This window comes from Apodemus sylvaticus, chromosome 15 (genome assembly GCF_947179515.1).
Source record: "Apodemus sylvaticus chromosome 15, mApoSyl1.1, whole genome shotgun sequence".
Taxonomy (NCBI): domain Eukaryota; kingdom Metazoa; phylum Chordata; class Mammalia; order Rodentia; family Muridae; genus Apodemus; species Apodemus sylvaticus.
The window spans coordinates 55,369,479-55,385,994 of record NC_067486.1 but is presented as its reverse complement, the minus strand read 5'-3'; the positions used below and the strand labels follow the sequence as shown (position 1 = coordinate 55,385,994).

General features: G+C 41.0%; 2 protein-coding genes across 5 annotated transcripts in view; both read left to right on the top strand.

The window, feature by feature from the left end:
* The first annotated feature begins 16,096 nt into the window (after positions 1 to 16,096).
* Positions 16,097 to 16,516, top strand: part of LOC127665494 (cell surface glycoprotein CD200 receptor 2-like) — an 86,609-nt gene continuing 86,189 nt past the window's right edge. For both annotated transcript variants that reach the window (XM_052157823.1, XM_052157821.1), the window contains exon 1: positions 16,097 to 16,166. The gene's annotated coding sequence lies outside the window, so the exon portion shown is untranslated. The remainder of the gene's footprint in view (positions 16,167 to 16,516) is intronic.
* LOC127665496 (cell surface glycoprotein CD200 receptor 2-like) overlaps positions 16,105 to 16,516 on the top strand; it is a 29,542-nt gene continuing 29,130 nt past the window's right edge. For 2 of the 3 annotated variants that reach the window (XM_052157826.1, XM_052157825.1), the window contains exon 1: positions 16,105 to 16,166. In XM_052157826.1, coding sequence (XP_052013786.1) covers positions 16,160 to 16,166 — 7 coding nt within the window. In that variant the 5' untranslated portion in view covers positions 16,105 to 16,159. The remainder of the gene's footprint in view (positions 16,167 to 16,516) is intronic. The other variant, XM_052157828.1, reaches the window with a different exon arrangement.

Sequence of the window (16,516 nt, the reverse complement as noted above, 5' to 3'; positions counted from 1 at the left end):
TTTTATGAATTTCTATATTTTTATGTATATGTATGTATTCATGTGTTTACATATATATGCATGTGTGTGTGTGTATGTGTGTGTGTGTGCATATGCATTTATGTGTGGGTTTGTATACACATGTATATTCATGAATGTAAGTACCAGGGTCTAATATCAGGTGTCTTCTTCAATTGCTTCTTCACTGTGTTTTTCAAAACTAATTTTATTATTATTGTTATTTATTATTATTATTATTATTATTATTATTATTATTATTTGATTATTCACTTTACATACCCTTTCTGGTACCCTTCCCAAAATCTGTCCCCTCATCTCTCCTTTTTCCTTTGAGCCAGTGGGTGTACCCTTAAGTATCCCTCACTTTGACACATCAAAACTTTGTGAAGCTAGGCACATCTCCCACTGAGGCCAGACCAGGCATCCCAGCTAGAACATATCCCATATACAGGCTATAGCTTTTGGGACAGCCCCCACTCCAGTCGTTTGGGACCGACATGAAGATCAATCTGCACTCCTACTACATGTATGCGGGAAGGCCTAGGTCCAGCCTGTGTAAATTCTTTGGTGGATAATTCAGTCTCTGAGAGCCCCAAGGGTCCAGGTTAGTTGACTCTGTTGGTCTTACTGTGGAGTTCCTACCTCCTTAAAAGCTACATTTTTCTCTTGTTCTTCTATAAGAGTCTCCAAGCTCCATCCAGTGTTTGTCTGTGGGAGTCCACCCAGCATCTGACTCAGACAGACTGAGCTTGGAGCTTGGAGACTCTTATAGACAAATGGCAATCTCCCTCGGCCCCATGTCACTGAAGCTGGCATTCTCACTTATAGATGGCTGAGGACTTCCCAGTGCAGCTGGCACATGTGCTTGGGAAGAGCGAAGACCAAACATCCTTGAAGAGATGAGGGTTTCGTGTTTGGGCTAGGAGAGGAAGGTAATAAAGCATTTGCAGACAGCTGTGGCTAGTTGTAAAAACACACTAGTTCCTGATAGCACCATAAAGTTACTTCCCAGGTCAGAAGAGTTCCGCCTCCCAGTTGTATGACTCTTCCATGCTTCCAGAACAAGCAATATCTTGTTTGAAAGATGACTTCCCTTGTCACTTTCCCCTGTCAAAATGCCAAAAACTCTAGGTTGTAACTCCTGTCCTGTGCAGTGGGAAGATCCAAGTCTGACTCAAATTAATAAAGACTCTCGTATTTCTCTACATCTCTCCAGCAGTACTTAAGTTCTCCTGGAGATCCCACGGTGACCTCGACACATCATTTGGGGGCTCATCCAGAGTTCCCCAGCAGATTTCTGGAATCTGCAATCTGCAGAGTCTAAAGCTGGTGCGTGAGTGTGGTGCATGTCAGTGTTTCTGTATTGTCTTGAGGTAACGGTATAAGCAGAAAGAAGTGGCTAAAGCAGACATGCTAGAGAGTCATGGTCACAGGGGATAGGAAGATGTTTCTGACCCCAGGTCCAGAGTGGATGAGGTACCTGCCCATTGGTTGGAAGTGTTCGAGGAGAGCCTTTGGCACAATCTGCTTCTGTATTTACCTGGCTTCCACTTTCCGAGGCAAGAGTCTGTGAATCCTAGTGCTTGGATTTACTTTTGTTTCCAGTCACAGCATGACTATTTTGTGCATGTGGTTTTGTCAGTGGTGTTTCTGGTAGTGCTTAGTCTCATGTTATACTGGACGGTGATGAACACAATGGTACAGGTTAACTCTCAGTCTCTTCCATGCCTCCCCAATCTAAGAGTGATGCTAAAGACATGGGAGGCAGACTTTAGAGAGACGGCTTCTATTACAAAGGTCTATAGAAGATAGAAACAAGACAGTAAGAATGAACTTCACTGACTACTGAATGACATGGACCGCCAGACAGACTTTCAAGTTACTCATGTGTATTCTTGTAATGCTTACTAGATTTTCCAATGTAGCAATCATCTTCTTATATTAGGTGAAGCACTTCCCTGGAAGAGTTATACATTAATCCAGGTTCAGGATGGAAAACAAATTTTTTCCAAGATTCTTTGAAGAATCCTTGTTTTTTCCCAATTTTCCATAATCAACCACACACATCACAACACTTTAAAACTACTAATGTTAATATTTACAGAACATTTACTACATTTTAAAAGCTGTGTTTTCTACATGTATCAATTCATTTAGATTCCAAGAAGGACAATTAGTCTCAATTTACAGAAAGAAAACTGAGGCATACAGGGTATAAATGTCATTTCTTACTTCTAAGATGCATTGTCTTAGGGTTTCTTTGCTGTGAAGAGGCTCCATGACCACAGCAACTCTTATAAATGAAAACATTTAATTGTAGCTGGCTTACAGTTTCAGAGAATTAGTCCATTTATCATTGCAGGAAGCATGCACAGTGTATAGGCATACTGGGATATCCCTGCTTTGCTCCCAGAAAGGATTTTTCTGTTTTTTCTTTTACTTCTTCTTATATTCTGTTTTTAAAAAAGATTGGGAAAATGGCTGTGCAACTGAAAAAGTTATGGGTAGAAATGGAAGGATCTAAGAAACAAAAAATGCATGAAATGGGAAAACAAAAAGGTTCACTCTGCTCTCTGTTTTTTGAAAACTTTGCAGAGTTGACTGTGCAACTGGAAAAATTGGAAGTGGAAGTGGAAATGCTGGGGAGATGAGGAGCACAAGAAAAAGGGAGAACAAAAAGGTTCAGTCATAGTGAATGAAAAAGAGAGCAGGAGTTTCCCACAGGAGGAAAGGTAGAAACAAACAGTGCTGGAAGGCAGTTAGACCAGAGGAAAGAGGAAAAGGTGGGAGGGCATTTGAGAGAGAGGGTTAATTTCAAACCAACCATGCCTCCAGAGTGGGAGGAGGGGTAGCCTAGGGTTATGATATCACCACCATCAGATTTCCTAGTTTAATGGTGGGGTACAAGGTTATGATGAGATAGGATGGTGTCCTATAGAAGTGATAGAGCTCAGGTACTTTAAAGAAGTCATAATTTCATATGGGATGCACTCACCTTATGCGAAAGAAATTCTCACTAGCCTGGCTATTAAGAACTATTATTAATATTCAAAATGGAACTATTTCCCAAGACTGAAAGGGATTGATGGCAGTTGTACTAGAGGCCAGTCCACAGCTGCAATAGTTAACATGGTGGAGGGAAGAAGTCACAAATATTGAACAGTAAAAGGAGTGAGGGAAATGAATATAGTAAAAGGTCAGTTGCTGGGTGATGAGTGATACTCTGAAATACAAGAACAGATTCAATTTCATGATGCTACTGTAGAACAATGCTACTTAGTGGCTTTAAGAGCTTGGGGCAAAGTTAAGGAGCCTGGGAAAAGGTCTATCACATTTACAAAGATTATACAAAGCTCTGGAGATGCCTTCATCGATTTTTTTTTTAACAAAGGTTAGTCTCAGCTGTGAACAAAGCCATATAAGACCCTGACATAAGACAGGTATTGATAGAGACCTTGGGTATGTGAATACTAAATGTAAAACAGTTATTTGATCATTAAAGGCATCAGCAGTACCTATGGATAAATGACTGCAAAACACTTCTTTCTCTTGGGCTAGTTCCACTTGCTGTTAGCAGCTTTCCCCAGCAGGTATCCTGCTGAGATGGCCCTGGCATTACTGACATCTTATGGTCTCCAAGGCAATCCAGAATTTACCTTCACAGCTTCACACAATGGCCTTTCAAGGCCTCTATCTAAGGACAGCCCTGACACATACCTTGCTTCAGCAGCTTTCCTTAGTTTCAAAGGAAGATTCCTTAATGTCTTTTTTTCCTGTCCTTTATTCTAAAGCCAGGGCCACATGGCTGAAACTGCCAAGTTCTGCTGCTTGGTGGGGTGTAGCCGCCTGAGGCCACATGTGAACTGGAGACCTGGAAGAGAATTCTGGGGATAAACGGGAAGGCGATGAAAGAGATTTGAGTCAAGACGACAGTTTGCCGATCAAGACTGACTTTACTATTATTTAGCCAATATATATAGTTTCTAGAAAACAACCCTGCCCCCCCCCCCCAACTCCTTGGCTCCACTTCTCAGCGGGTCACCTGCTTCAAGTCTAGCAGGTCTCTGCTGGTCTCCAGGTGAGACTGCCCTGAGGCAGCCTTGGTTGTCAAGGTGAAAGCAGCTGTATTGTTCCCAGTGGAACAAAGGCCAGAGATAATACCAGCGGAAGGCTAGGCACTGCCAGCCAGGAATGTCGCGAATGGGCTGGGAAGTCCAGTCAATGCTGTGGGGGAAGGGACAATTCCCCCTTAATTATTTATTTTTAAAAACTCAGTGGATATATATATATATATATATATATATATATATATATATATATTCGTCCAATGGACGACGGGCTTTTAACCAGTGAGGGAAAAACAGAGGACCGACCCCTTTAAACATTAAACGACATCTTTTTCAGGGAGGGGAACTAGACTGCCTTAATAATTTAAGGACAGTTTCTCAATGTCAACCCCTATGCAGCCTGACGTGCTTTTCAGGGAAATTCAGAAGCAGGATTTTTCCTTTTCCCTTGCAGTGCCTCGCCTCATACCTCAAACTGATGCCCATGTTTGTTATATTAACAAACATTCATAGTTCCGAATACTATGCAGCCTCATCTCCGAGGATCCACTGGTAAAGTAAATGCTCTGTGAATATGAGCTGGCTGGCTGGCCTTTATAGCCATCCATCCTCATCTTGGCGGTCATTGCTGTAGAGGCTGATCTTCTGAGTGTTGTATCTGAGAGATACCTGCTTGAGACACATTAAGAGAAAATCTTGCTTGGTCATTATCAGAAGGCCCAAGGCGTTCAATTTGATTGCAAATTTGTGACTCAGGCAAGAGGCCTGGCTTGCAAATTAAATGCAAGAACACAAAGGAACCTTTCTTCCCAAGTAAGTGAGAAGCCGCTTAGGGAATGCCTTTGTGAATTAATTATACTTACCAGCAGCTTTAGGGTGTGTTTACCTGTCTTACCAATCTCTCTGGCAGCCATCGTGCTCCATCTTCTTCTTCTTCTTCTTCTTCTTTTTTTTTTTTTTTTTTTTGAGGCTGAAGAGGGTTTATTTATTTTTTTTAATTTTTTTATTCGATATAATTTATTTACATTTCAAATGATTTCCTCTTTTCTAGCCCCCCCCCCCCACTCCCTGAAAGTCCCGTAAGCCCCCTTCTCTTCCCCTGACCTCCCACCCACCCCTTCCTACTTCCCCGTTCTGGTTTTGCTGAATACTGTTTCACTGAGTCTTTCCAGAACCAGGGGCCACTCCTCCTTTCTTCTTGTACCTCATTTGATGTGTGGATTATGTTTTGGGTATTCCAGTTTTCTAGGTTAATAACCACTTATTAGTGAGTGCATACCATGATTCACCTTTTGAGTCTGGGTTACCTCACTTAGTATGATGTTCTCTAGCTCCATCCATTTGCCTAAGAATTTCATGAATTCATTGTTTCTAATAGCTGAATAGTACTCCATTGTGTAGATATACCACATTTTTTGCATCCACTCTTCTGTTGAGGGATACCTGGGTTCTTTCCAGCATCTGGCAATTATAAATAGGGCTGCTATGAACATAGTAGAGCATGTATCCTTATTACATGGTGGGGAATCCTCTGGGTATATGCCCAGGAGTGGTATAGCAGGATCTTCTGGAAGTGAGGTGCCCAGTTTTCGGAGGAACTGCCAGACTGATTTCCAGAGTGGTTGTACCAATTTGCAACCCCACCAGCAGTGGAGGAGTGTTCCTCTTTCTCCACACCCTCTCTAACACCTGCTGTCTCCTGAATTTTTAATCTTAGCCATTCTGACTGGTGTAAGATGAAATCTTAGTGTTGTTTTGATTTGCATTTCCCTAATGACTAATGAAGTTGAGCATTTTTTAAGATGCTTCTCCGCCATCCGAAGTTCTTCAGGTGAGAATTCTTTGTTTAACTCTGTACCCCATTTTTTAATAGGGTTGTTCGGTTTTCTGGAGTCTAACTTCTTGAGTTCTTTATATATATTGGATATTAGCCCTCTATCTGATGTAGGATTGGTGAAGATCTTTTCCCAATTTGTTGGTTGCCGATTTGTCCTCTTGATGCTGTCCTTTGCCTTACAGAAACTTTGTAATTTTATGAGGTCCCATTTGTCAATCTTGATCTTAGAGCATACGCTATTGGTGTTCTGTTCAGAAACTTTCTCCCTGTACCGATGTCCTCAAGGGTCTTCCCCAGTTTCTTTTCTATTAGCTTCAGAGTGTCTGGCTTTATGTGGAGGTCCTTGATCCATTTGGATTTGGTGCTCCATCTTCTTTTTGAGAAAAAATACAAACTGACCCTCTCCCCCACATTAAAACAGGGTCTGGACCATTCCATGTATTAGTTAAAGGGTCCCACCACTTAACCATGGCATAGGAATTGGAACTGGTAGGGTGCCAGTGCCTGTCTGCTGCAGACAGACCTTTAGAATCAGTCTGCAGGAAATTTAAAATGAACAAAACAAAAGCAAGATGCGCTTTGGGTGACCGGGGGGGGGGGGTAATAGATTCCCCTTCTTTGTTTTAAAAAGCCAGTTTTTAAGGGTGCGATGAGCACGCTTAACGATTTCTTGACCCATTGGGTTATAAGGAATTCCAGTTTTATGTCTAATACCAAATTCTTTACAAAATGAGATAAAGTTCTTACCAGAATAGGCTGGTCCATTGTCTGTCTTAATGACCTTGGGTAATCCCATGGTATTAAAGGCTTGTAAAAAATGATCGATTACATTTTTGGAGGCTTCTCCCAAATGTAGGGAGGCAAAAAGAAATCCTGAACAGGTATCAATGCAAACATGTATATAGTTTAATTTTCTAAACTCTGGATAGTGAGTTACATCTATTTGTCAAATATGATTGGGCATAAGGCCACATGGATTAACCCCTAAATGGGGAACTGGGGATAAGGTAAGGCAGGTAGGGCATTGTTTCACATCATTCTTGCTTGCTCCTTAGTGATCTTATGTCTGAGCCTTAATGTATGGCTAGAAAGGTGAAATTTATCATGATCACGTCTAGCCATTTCTACAGGTTCTAAAACTAAAGCCTCTCCTATAAGAGCTCTGTCAATGCACTGATTGCCTTCAGCTAAAGGTCCAGGAAGACTGGAATGAGCTCTTATATGGCCAATATAAAAGGGATTTTTTTCTAGCAAGAATGATGCTTTGCAATTGTGAAAACAAGGATCCAGCTGGCGTATTAAAATTAAATGTGCCACAGGTTTCTAATAAGAGGACAGATTCGGCAACATACAAACTATCTGTAAAAAGATTAAAGGTACTATCTACAGATTGAAAGACACTTAATACCGCTGTCAGCTCTGATAACTGAGCAGAAAGCCCAGGGGTCTATATAACCACCCGTTTATTATTAATAAGATATCCAGATCTTCCTTTGGAAGAGCCGTCTGTGAAAATTAAAAGAGCGTTATGCAACGGCTGTAAAGATGTCATTTTAATATTAGCCTAGAAACTTTGAATACCCAGGATATAATCCACAAATTAAATGATGTCCAAAAAGAATGGAGGAGGGGCCCCTGGTTCTGGAAAGTCTCAGTGCAAGAGTATAGGGGAATTCCAGAACAGGGAAGTGGGAAGGGGTGGATGGAAGAACAGGGGGATGGAAGAGGGCTTATGGGACTTGTGGGGCGTGGGGACCCAGAAAAGGGGAAATCATTTGTAATGTAAATAAAAATAAAATAAAATAAAAAAAAATGAGCAAGGATAATACAAAAAAAAGTCATTTTATGAAATACAACCTCATGTATATTTAAAAACTTTATCAATTTGTCTTGAAGATAATGGTTATCTATAGTCCCTTCAAAGCCTATTTGAGCAAGCAACTAATCTGTGCTATGCTGTTTTAACCAAGCATCTTGATCTACGTTATAAGGCTGAATAATAACATCTGGTTCTTTGCCAAAATAAGTTAGCGCCTGCTTTCTTCCAAGCACAATTACTTGGGCTACTGCCTCATAATATGGCAAGATATTACACCTTGAAGACACCCTCAAATGAATCCACATCAGAGGAGCCTTTTGCCATAATAAACCTGTAGGCGAATGAGTCGTATTAAAAATTAGCAGATGTAAAGGTAAAGAATAATCTATATAGGTAACAAATTGATTTTCAATAGCTTTCTCCACTAGCTGTAAAGCCAAAAGTCCTTCTGAAGTTAATAATCTAGGGGATGTAGGATCAGCATTCCCCTTTAGAATATCAAACAAAGGTTGTAATTCTCCTGTAGTAAGATTTAAATATGGCTGAAGCCAGTTAATGTCACCCAATAACTTCTGAAAATCATTTAAAGTTTTTAAATTGTCTCTGCGAATAATTATCTTCTTGGAAAAAACAGCTTGATCTGTAAGTTTGAAACCCAGATAATTATACGGATCTTGGGTTTGTATTTTTTCTGGAGCTATTTGTAATCCTTTAGCGGCTAAAGCTTGCTGTAAATCTTTAAAACATAAAAGCAAAGTCTGAGGATTTTTTCCTGCAACCAGAAAATCATCTGTGTAATGGATAAAGTAAATATCTGGCCACTTTTGTCTTACAGGCTGAATGGCCTGTGCCACAAACTTCTGACATAAGGCAGGGCTGTTAGCCATGCCCTGAGGAAGAACTGTCCATTGATATCTTTTCATAGGTTCCATGAAGTTAATAGAAGGAACACTGAAAGCAAATCTTTTGCAATCCTCAGGATGCAATGGAATAGTAAAGAAACAATCTTTTAAATCTATGACTATTTTATAAAATCCTTTAGGAATAGCCACAGGAGATGAAAGACCAGCTTGTAAAGTTCCCATGGGCAACATAGTTTCATTAACCTTTCTTAAATCTTGTAGCAATCTCCATTTACCGGATTTTTTCTTAATAACAAATATTGGGGTATTTCATGGAGATAGAGATTCTCTTAAATGTCCTGCCTCTAACTGCTCCTGCACTAGCAAAGAGGTGGCTTCTATTTTTTCTTTAGATAAGGACCACTGATCAACCCACACAGGATTATCATTAAGCCATTGAATTTTATTGGCGTGGGATGCAGGCAAGATAGTGGCCATTACTGAAAATGCCCCAGACTTCTAGAGTTAGGGTTAGGCTGGGGGCTTTTAAACTTTCTTTTTTTTTTTTTTTTTTTTTATATCCAGCTATCTTTTATTTGGTAAGATATTGGGAAGAAAGCGCATATTATTGTAAGTGGGGAAAGCATCAGTATCACAAAGCATCAATATCACAAATATCACAATATCACTAAAGGAAATCAACCAGATAATAGGATTTTTTGTGATAAATTGATTACAGTGAAAACAATTTTGACCACTACTCAAAAAATAAATTCTTATCTTCAAAAACTGTCACAAACTTTTTGCAAGGGCTGGAGAGATATCTCAGTTGACAAAGTACTTAGCATGCAAGCCCAAGAGTCTGATTTTGATTCTCAGAATCCGAATGAGTAGCTGGATATAGTGGTGTATGTTTCTAATCCCAGTGCTTGGAGGATGGAGAGAGGAGGGACACTGAAGCTTGCTAGCCAGCCAGCCTAGCCAAGTGGATGTGCCCAAGTTCCTTCCTTCCTTCCTTCCTTCCTTCCTTCCTTCCTTCCTTCCTTCCTTCCTTCCTTCCTTCCTTCCTTCCTTCCTTCCTTCCTTCCTTCCTTCCTTTCTTTCTTTCTTTCTTTCTTTCTTTCTTTCTTTCTTTCTTTCTTTCTTTCTTTCTTTCTTTCTTTCTTTCTTTCTTTCTTTCTTTCTTTCTTTTTTTCTTTCTTTCTTTTTTTTTTTTTTGAGACAGGTGTCATGCAGCCTAAGGTAGCCTTAAACTTGCTATGTAACAGAGACTTCTCAGGAAGTTCTGACCCTCCTGAGACCTCCTCCTAAGTCCTCCTGCCACCAAAATGAGGAAAGAACACACCATGGTCTGTGCATCTGGAGTCTTCATCTTCAGGGTAGCTTTTCTGACAGAAGATAGTGATCATAATGCTGGTTATTGGTGCCTCAATTCATCATCCTACTTGATAGAACTTCAAATAAAGATAAAAAGCTATGAGACATCCATTAGTGGTCACTGAAAATCAGACGAATGACAGAGGTGCAAGTGATGGGGAGGAGGTTGGTATCCAGATCGCCGTGAAGGGAATAAGAACTTAGTCTTTCACTCTTAAGTTTGATAGTTAGAGCTGGGAATCCAAAGAGGCCAACCTCACTAGAGCTCCGGGGACAGACAAGAAGAGAGAGGGCTAGAGGAGAGCCTTGAAGAAGGTTGTTCATATAAAGAACACTTAGAGATATTCCAGAGTTCCCTCCATTGGACAGCTTGTGGCTGGAAAGAAGCTACCCGAGGAATGGAAAGTTGTGTCTGGATTAGAAAAGAGTGTTTGAAGCCCACACAGCACTGACTATAAATGTCCCATTCCCTCAAACTTGATAGGATAGCCTTGGAATTCATGGCTTACTGCATGCTCCAGTTGAGCTTAAGATGCTCAGGATAAGGTAATTAAGGTTTTTTTTTTTATTATTCGATATAATTTATTTACATTTCAAATGATTTCCCCTTTTCTAGTCCCCCCACTCCCCGAAAGTCCCGCAAGCCCCCTTCTCTTCCCCTGTCCTCCCACCCACCCCTTCCCACTTCCCCGTTCTGGTTTTGCTGAATACTGTTTCACTGAGTCTTTCCAGAACCAGGGGCCACTCCTCCTTTCTTCTTGTACCTCATTTGATGTGTGGATTATGTTTTGGGTATTCCAGTTTTCTAGGTTAATATCCACTTATTAGTGAGTGCATACCATGATTCACCTTTTGAGTCTGGGTTACCTCACTTAGTATGATATTCTCTAGCTCCATCCATTTGCCTAAGAATTTCATGAATTCATTGTTTCTAATGGCTGAATAGTACTCCATTGTGTAGATATACCACATTTTTTGCATCCACTCTTCTGTTGAGGGATACCTGGGTTCTTTCCAGCATCTGGCAATTACAAATAGGGCTGCTATGAACATAGTAGAACATGTATCCTTATTACATGGTGGGGAGTCTTCTGGGTATATGCCCAGGAGTGGTATAGCAGGATCTTCTGGAAGTAAGGTGCCCAGTTTTCGGAGGAACCGCCAGACTGATTTCCAGAGTGGTTGTACCAATTTGCAACCCCACCAGCAGTGGAGGAGTGTTCCTCTTTCTCCACACCCTCTCCAACACCTGCTGTCTCCTGAATTTTTAATCTTAGCCATTCTGACTGGTGTAAACTTTCTAATGCCTTGTCCTTCTTTCCCAAGCCCCTGAGCAGGCAAAGATCCTTGCTCTAACTCTTGCCTAGAGACAATTTCGTTAGGACTACACATAACCAGATTCATTTGTGATAAAAGGTCTCTCCCCCCAAAGGGTAGTAGGCAAGTTTTGCATAACATAAGGCTGGATTTGCCCTGAATTTTCCTCTTTATCTTTCCAAGTTAGAAGTCTCGCGCTCTGTTTTGGATTATTAGCATATCCGATGCCTTGGAGATGCGTAAGTGTCTCCGTCAAAGGCCAGCTAGATGGCCAGTCTTGTCCTTTAATAATTGTTACATCAGCTCCTGTAACTATTAATCCTTCAAAACCCTTTCCTTCAATTGTTAATTTAAGGTTAGGTCTCTTATTAGTAATAGATTGAACCCAATACACTCTGGAGGAGCCAAAGCCTTCCTGTCCTCTTTTATCTTTAACGAATTTGGAAGGCAGTGGATGTAAAGGAACTAAAACAAGTTGAGCAATTCTTTGGTTAGCAGGTATAGTTATGACACCATGAGGGGAAGCAGCCATAATTTTTATTTCTCCCTCATACTCACTGTCTATGACACCTGGATAAATCTGTAGCCCCTACACAGTAGAACTGCTTCGTCCTAGAAGTAATTCCCAAGTTCCTTCAGGTAAAGATCCAAAAACTCCTGTAGGCAGGATCTGGACACCCATTTCTGGGGTTAATATGACATAGAAGGTGATACTGAGGTCCAGTCCCACGCTTCCTGGTGTTGCTCTGGCAAGCTCGAAGATAGATTTTCTTGGCTTAGCAGCAGCTGTGTTACCCCATAAACTGTCTGTCCTGGATGAATCGGGGCCTGGAGTGGGCCCCTCCTCTCGTTTCCCGACACAGGTCTGCCTTGAATATTAGTTTTGGACTTGCATCCCCTAACCCAGTGGTTTCCTTTCCTACACTTAGGACAGATTCCTGGGGAGCAAACTGATTGCCCGCTTATAGCACCCCTGTTATCAGGGCAATCACTTTTAAAATGACCCAGACTACCACATTTAAAACACCTTTTATTTCCTCGTCTCTGCGAAAGTATTCCCTGGATGGTGGTTCCCTGCAACGCTGTGGCCATTGCTAGACCCTGATTATATGAGGGGCCAATTTCAGAACAGAGATGAATATAACCAGCCCAGTCTGTCTTCCCCCTGTGAGGTCTGATGGCCTCGCGGCAGGCTGCATTAGCATTTTCATAAGCTAGCTGAGTAACCAAGGGATTTTCTGCCTGAGAATTTCCAAAATTTCTATTAGCTGTTTTTAACAATCTATCCACAAAATCCTGAAAAAGCTCATCAGGAGCCTGTTTGACACCTGTTAAGTTTCCACTAAGATCTCCCTTTGATGGTAAAAGATTCCAAGCACGGCGGGCAGCCATTGCAATCTGCGCATATATTGCGATGGGAAACCCAATCTGATTAGTATTTCCTTCATATACGCCTTCTCCCAGTAACATATCCGCATTCCATTCTGGATGACCTGCCTGAGTATTTACGGTGGCAGTTCTTTTGCTAGCCTCATGCCATTCAGAACTCCAAAGCAAGAAATCTCCTCCTGACAAAGTAGCCTTACACAAAGTTCTCCAATCCTGTGGAGTTAAATTTGACTCTATCACAGTATCCAATAAAGCTTGTGTAAAAGGGGCTGTAGGGCCATACTGAGCTACAGCTGCCTTTAATTCTTTTATCACTTTGAATTCCAATGTCTGATATAGTCTAATCCTATTCCCCTGGTCTTCGATCTCAAGGGCAGGAAAAGCTAAGAGTTCTGACATGTCCTGCCCTTCTCCACGAGCCTGGCTTACCGCTCTTTCTAGTGGTGATTGGCGCGACTCAGGATCATTGTTCTCTCTAGTATTTGATACCCTTTTTAGCTCCTGTAATTCATTAGTCAATTTCTGCAATTTAATCTCAAATTTCAATTTTTGTAACTGCATATCTCTCTGCCATCAAAGTCATAGGCGGAGCAGATGGCACAATAGGGGTCCATTCTTCCCCATGAAATTCAGCTGTTCTCTTTCTGGGATGAGCTGTCTTTTTAAAAATTAGCTTATCAGCACTATCTCTGCGTTTTTGTAACTTAGAGTGGGGAGGGTCCTTCTTTGCAGAGGTCCTCTCCGGTAGGCTTTCTTCTTGAGATTCCTCAAGTTCTATCTAATTCCTCCAAGCCTCCTTCATCTATAATATCCTTTATAAGTGTCCAGAGGCAGACGGTAATATTATCTGCCTTGGCTGCCTTTGGCGAATTACCAATTCTTTCCCAAGTTCTCTTGTTTAACGTTCGTTTTTCTTGGAACCAAGGACAGCAAGAATATATTTGATCTAAGAAATCTTTCAACCTTTCTTCTTTAAAACCTATCCCTTTCGCCTGAAGCAACTCTTGAATGTTGCGGGCACAAATTTCACGCACACTTTCCTGTCCCATTTTTCCCTATCTATCTATCCTAAGCAGCTACTATGCCTGGTCAACACAATCCTGCTTGCCTATCCGTATCCTTCTGCACCCACAGCAATAGTTTCAAAGGATAAAATTTTACACTAGTGCTAGCATTTAACTCCTATAGTTGTTTACCGTGCGGATACCATCTTCTTTCCATTTTTTCTGTGAAGCTTCACCAGATAGAGTCACCTCAGGAAATTCTCCCGTATCAGGTCTGTCCCAAGCGCCAGTGGGGCAGAACATAGCCCTTCTTTCAATTACATCTTCACCACCTTTCTGCGTTTAATGACTTCCTTCACTGCCTAAGCTTGGAAGTCTTAGAACTTGCTCTGTAACAGTGTGGTCTTCAACTTAGAGATCTGCATGCCTCTATCTTCTGAGTGTTGAAATTAAAAGTGTGTATCACCAGGCCTGGACCTAAGTTTTTCTTTAATTCCTTTTCACAAGATGCGGGCTTAGCTGGGTAGGATCTTTCCTTTGAGGTCACCACTCCCTTAATTCCTTTTACTACTGTTGATCTATTTATCTCGTTGAACACAGGCTTTAGCTTCTTTCCACTTCCTTATGGCCCTTTACTCCTTGAACCATACATTTTGTATTTTTCCTTGCTCAACTTGCTTTCACCAAGTGTCCTTCATAACAGTGAACCATAGGACAGAGTCGATACTAGGGTTGTTTTGAGATTTCCTTTGCTAATACAATTAATCTAAATCTCTTCAACTTAGCCTCTGGCAGACTCTTTGGTCAAGAGCAAAAAGCAGACACATTCTTCACCAAATATCACAAGAATGATCTCTAGGCAACATACTAAAATTCTTCCCATCTGAAATCCCCTGAATCTGCCCATAGAAATCACACTCAACACCACTGTCTTCTATTTTCCTACTAGTATGGCCCATTAATCCCCTCTTAAAGCATTTTACTTCTTTCCTAGTCTAAAGTTACCAAATCCACATTCCTCCGAACAAAAATATGGTTAGCAATATCCCAGAGCCCAGTATCAACTTCTGTCTTAGTATGGATTTCATTGCTATGAAAAGGCAGTATGACCACAAATCTTAAAAAACAATTAGTTGGGACTGGGCCAATTGCTTGGCCCTAGGGAGTGGCACTAGTAGGAGGTATGGCCTGGTTGAAGGAAGTGTGTTACTGTGGAGGCAGGCTTTAAAGTTATGAATGCTCAGGCTACACTCAGTTAGATACATGCTTCTACTGTCTGTGGATCAAGATGTAGAACTCTTGGTTCCTCCAGCACCACATTTGTCTACATCCTATCATGCTTCCCACCATGATGAAGATGGACTAAACATCTGAAACTGTAAGGCAGCCATAGGCGGTCATAAGGTCCTTTCTCTCTGTAAGGATGTATAGGCAGATAATGGCTGCTAGGGGGAGGAGCAATATTTTCTTTTTTAAAAAGTTTGTTTATTTTTGGTATATATATATATATCATATACATGCCATATATGTCATATACATGTAATATTTAGTATGTTAATATGTGTATATGTATGAAGTGTATGTATGTGTATATAGTGATCATGTGGAGGCCACACATTGTCTACAAGTATTTTCCTCAATTGTTCTTCACTGTTTTGCTTTTTTTTTTTTTTTTGCGGGGGTGGGGTGGGGGGGGGTGGGGGGGTGGGGTGGGGTGGTGGTGAGGTGAGGATCTTTCACTAACAAAAGAGTTTGATATTTCAGTGGGATTGACTGACCAGGAACCCTGGGGATCTTCTTTTTTCTGACCTCCATATTCCTGATCCAGTACCCAGCTGAATTGATCACAGTAGTGACATTCAATATGACATCTCAACAGGAGCAATATTGTGACCTGACTTTGTTCCTACCTGTTGACCTACCTACAGTTGCTGTCAGTTTTTTTTGCCAGTGTTCCTAATGAATCTCCTTCAGAGTCACAGAGAAGGATGTAAAAGGCTGGGAAATGGATTTAGACATACAATTGAGAGTTCTAGCTCAAGACATACCTTATGAGAAATAAATACCATGTCATGATAAATTGGCAAAGCTGTTTTTCAATTCCTTCTCTATATAGCTAATATACTAAAAATCAATGATATTGCTCAAGTCATAGTTTAGGAAACTACCGTGGTAGAGGTTGAAGCCAGATGTCTTATTCCAGAGTCTAAGTCCTTTAATTCAAGTTCATTAATTATCCTTAGTTATTATTCATTAGCTTTCTTGCTTTTTAAAAACTTAAGCTGGAAGCAGTTTTCTGTTCTTGTTTATGACACCCCTTGAGGTCACACCTTTCTGAGGGCTGGACAGCATTGCAGTGTATGTGAATAGCATATGGAAGCCAACTGTGTAGCTCTAGACCACAGGAGGAAATGACATATTGAGCAAAGTCACAAGATGTGGCTGCAAAGAGCACACGTAGCCAGGCAGATCTGCTTGGCTGGTCATTTGTTTGGAGCAAGAGTCTGATGACAGGTAAGTAGACTGGCATTTATGGATCCAGTTATTAAAACTTCTTCACTCACTGTATTATCTCTTCCAAAATCCAAACTGACTTAGGTTTGCTGTTTGCTCTTCTTTCCAATGATTTCAGACCCTCTTTCGTGCTTCTCTTCTCCTGATGTCACTCTGAGATTGGCCTCAGATCAATCCTCCTCTCACTTTCTCTTCTATTAGTCTCCTAAATGGATTCATTAACAAATTGGAGTGTGCTATATAATGCAGTGAATGCCATCAGTTGACTTATGCTCTTTTGATAGGAATGAATTTATTCCTTTAGAAAAATGGCAGTCTTGCCCACTTAGAGCTTTACATTAATTTCTAAA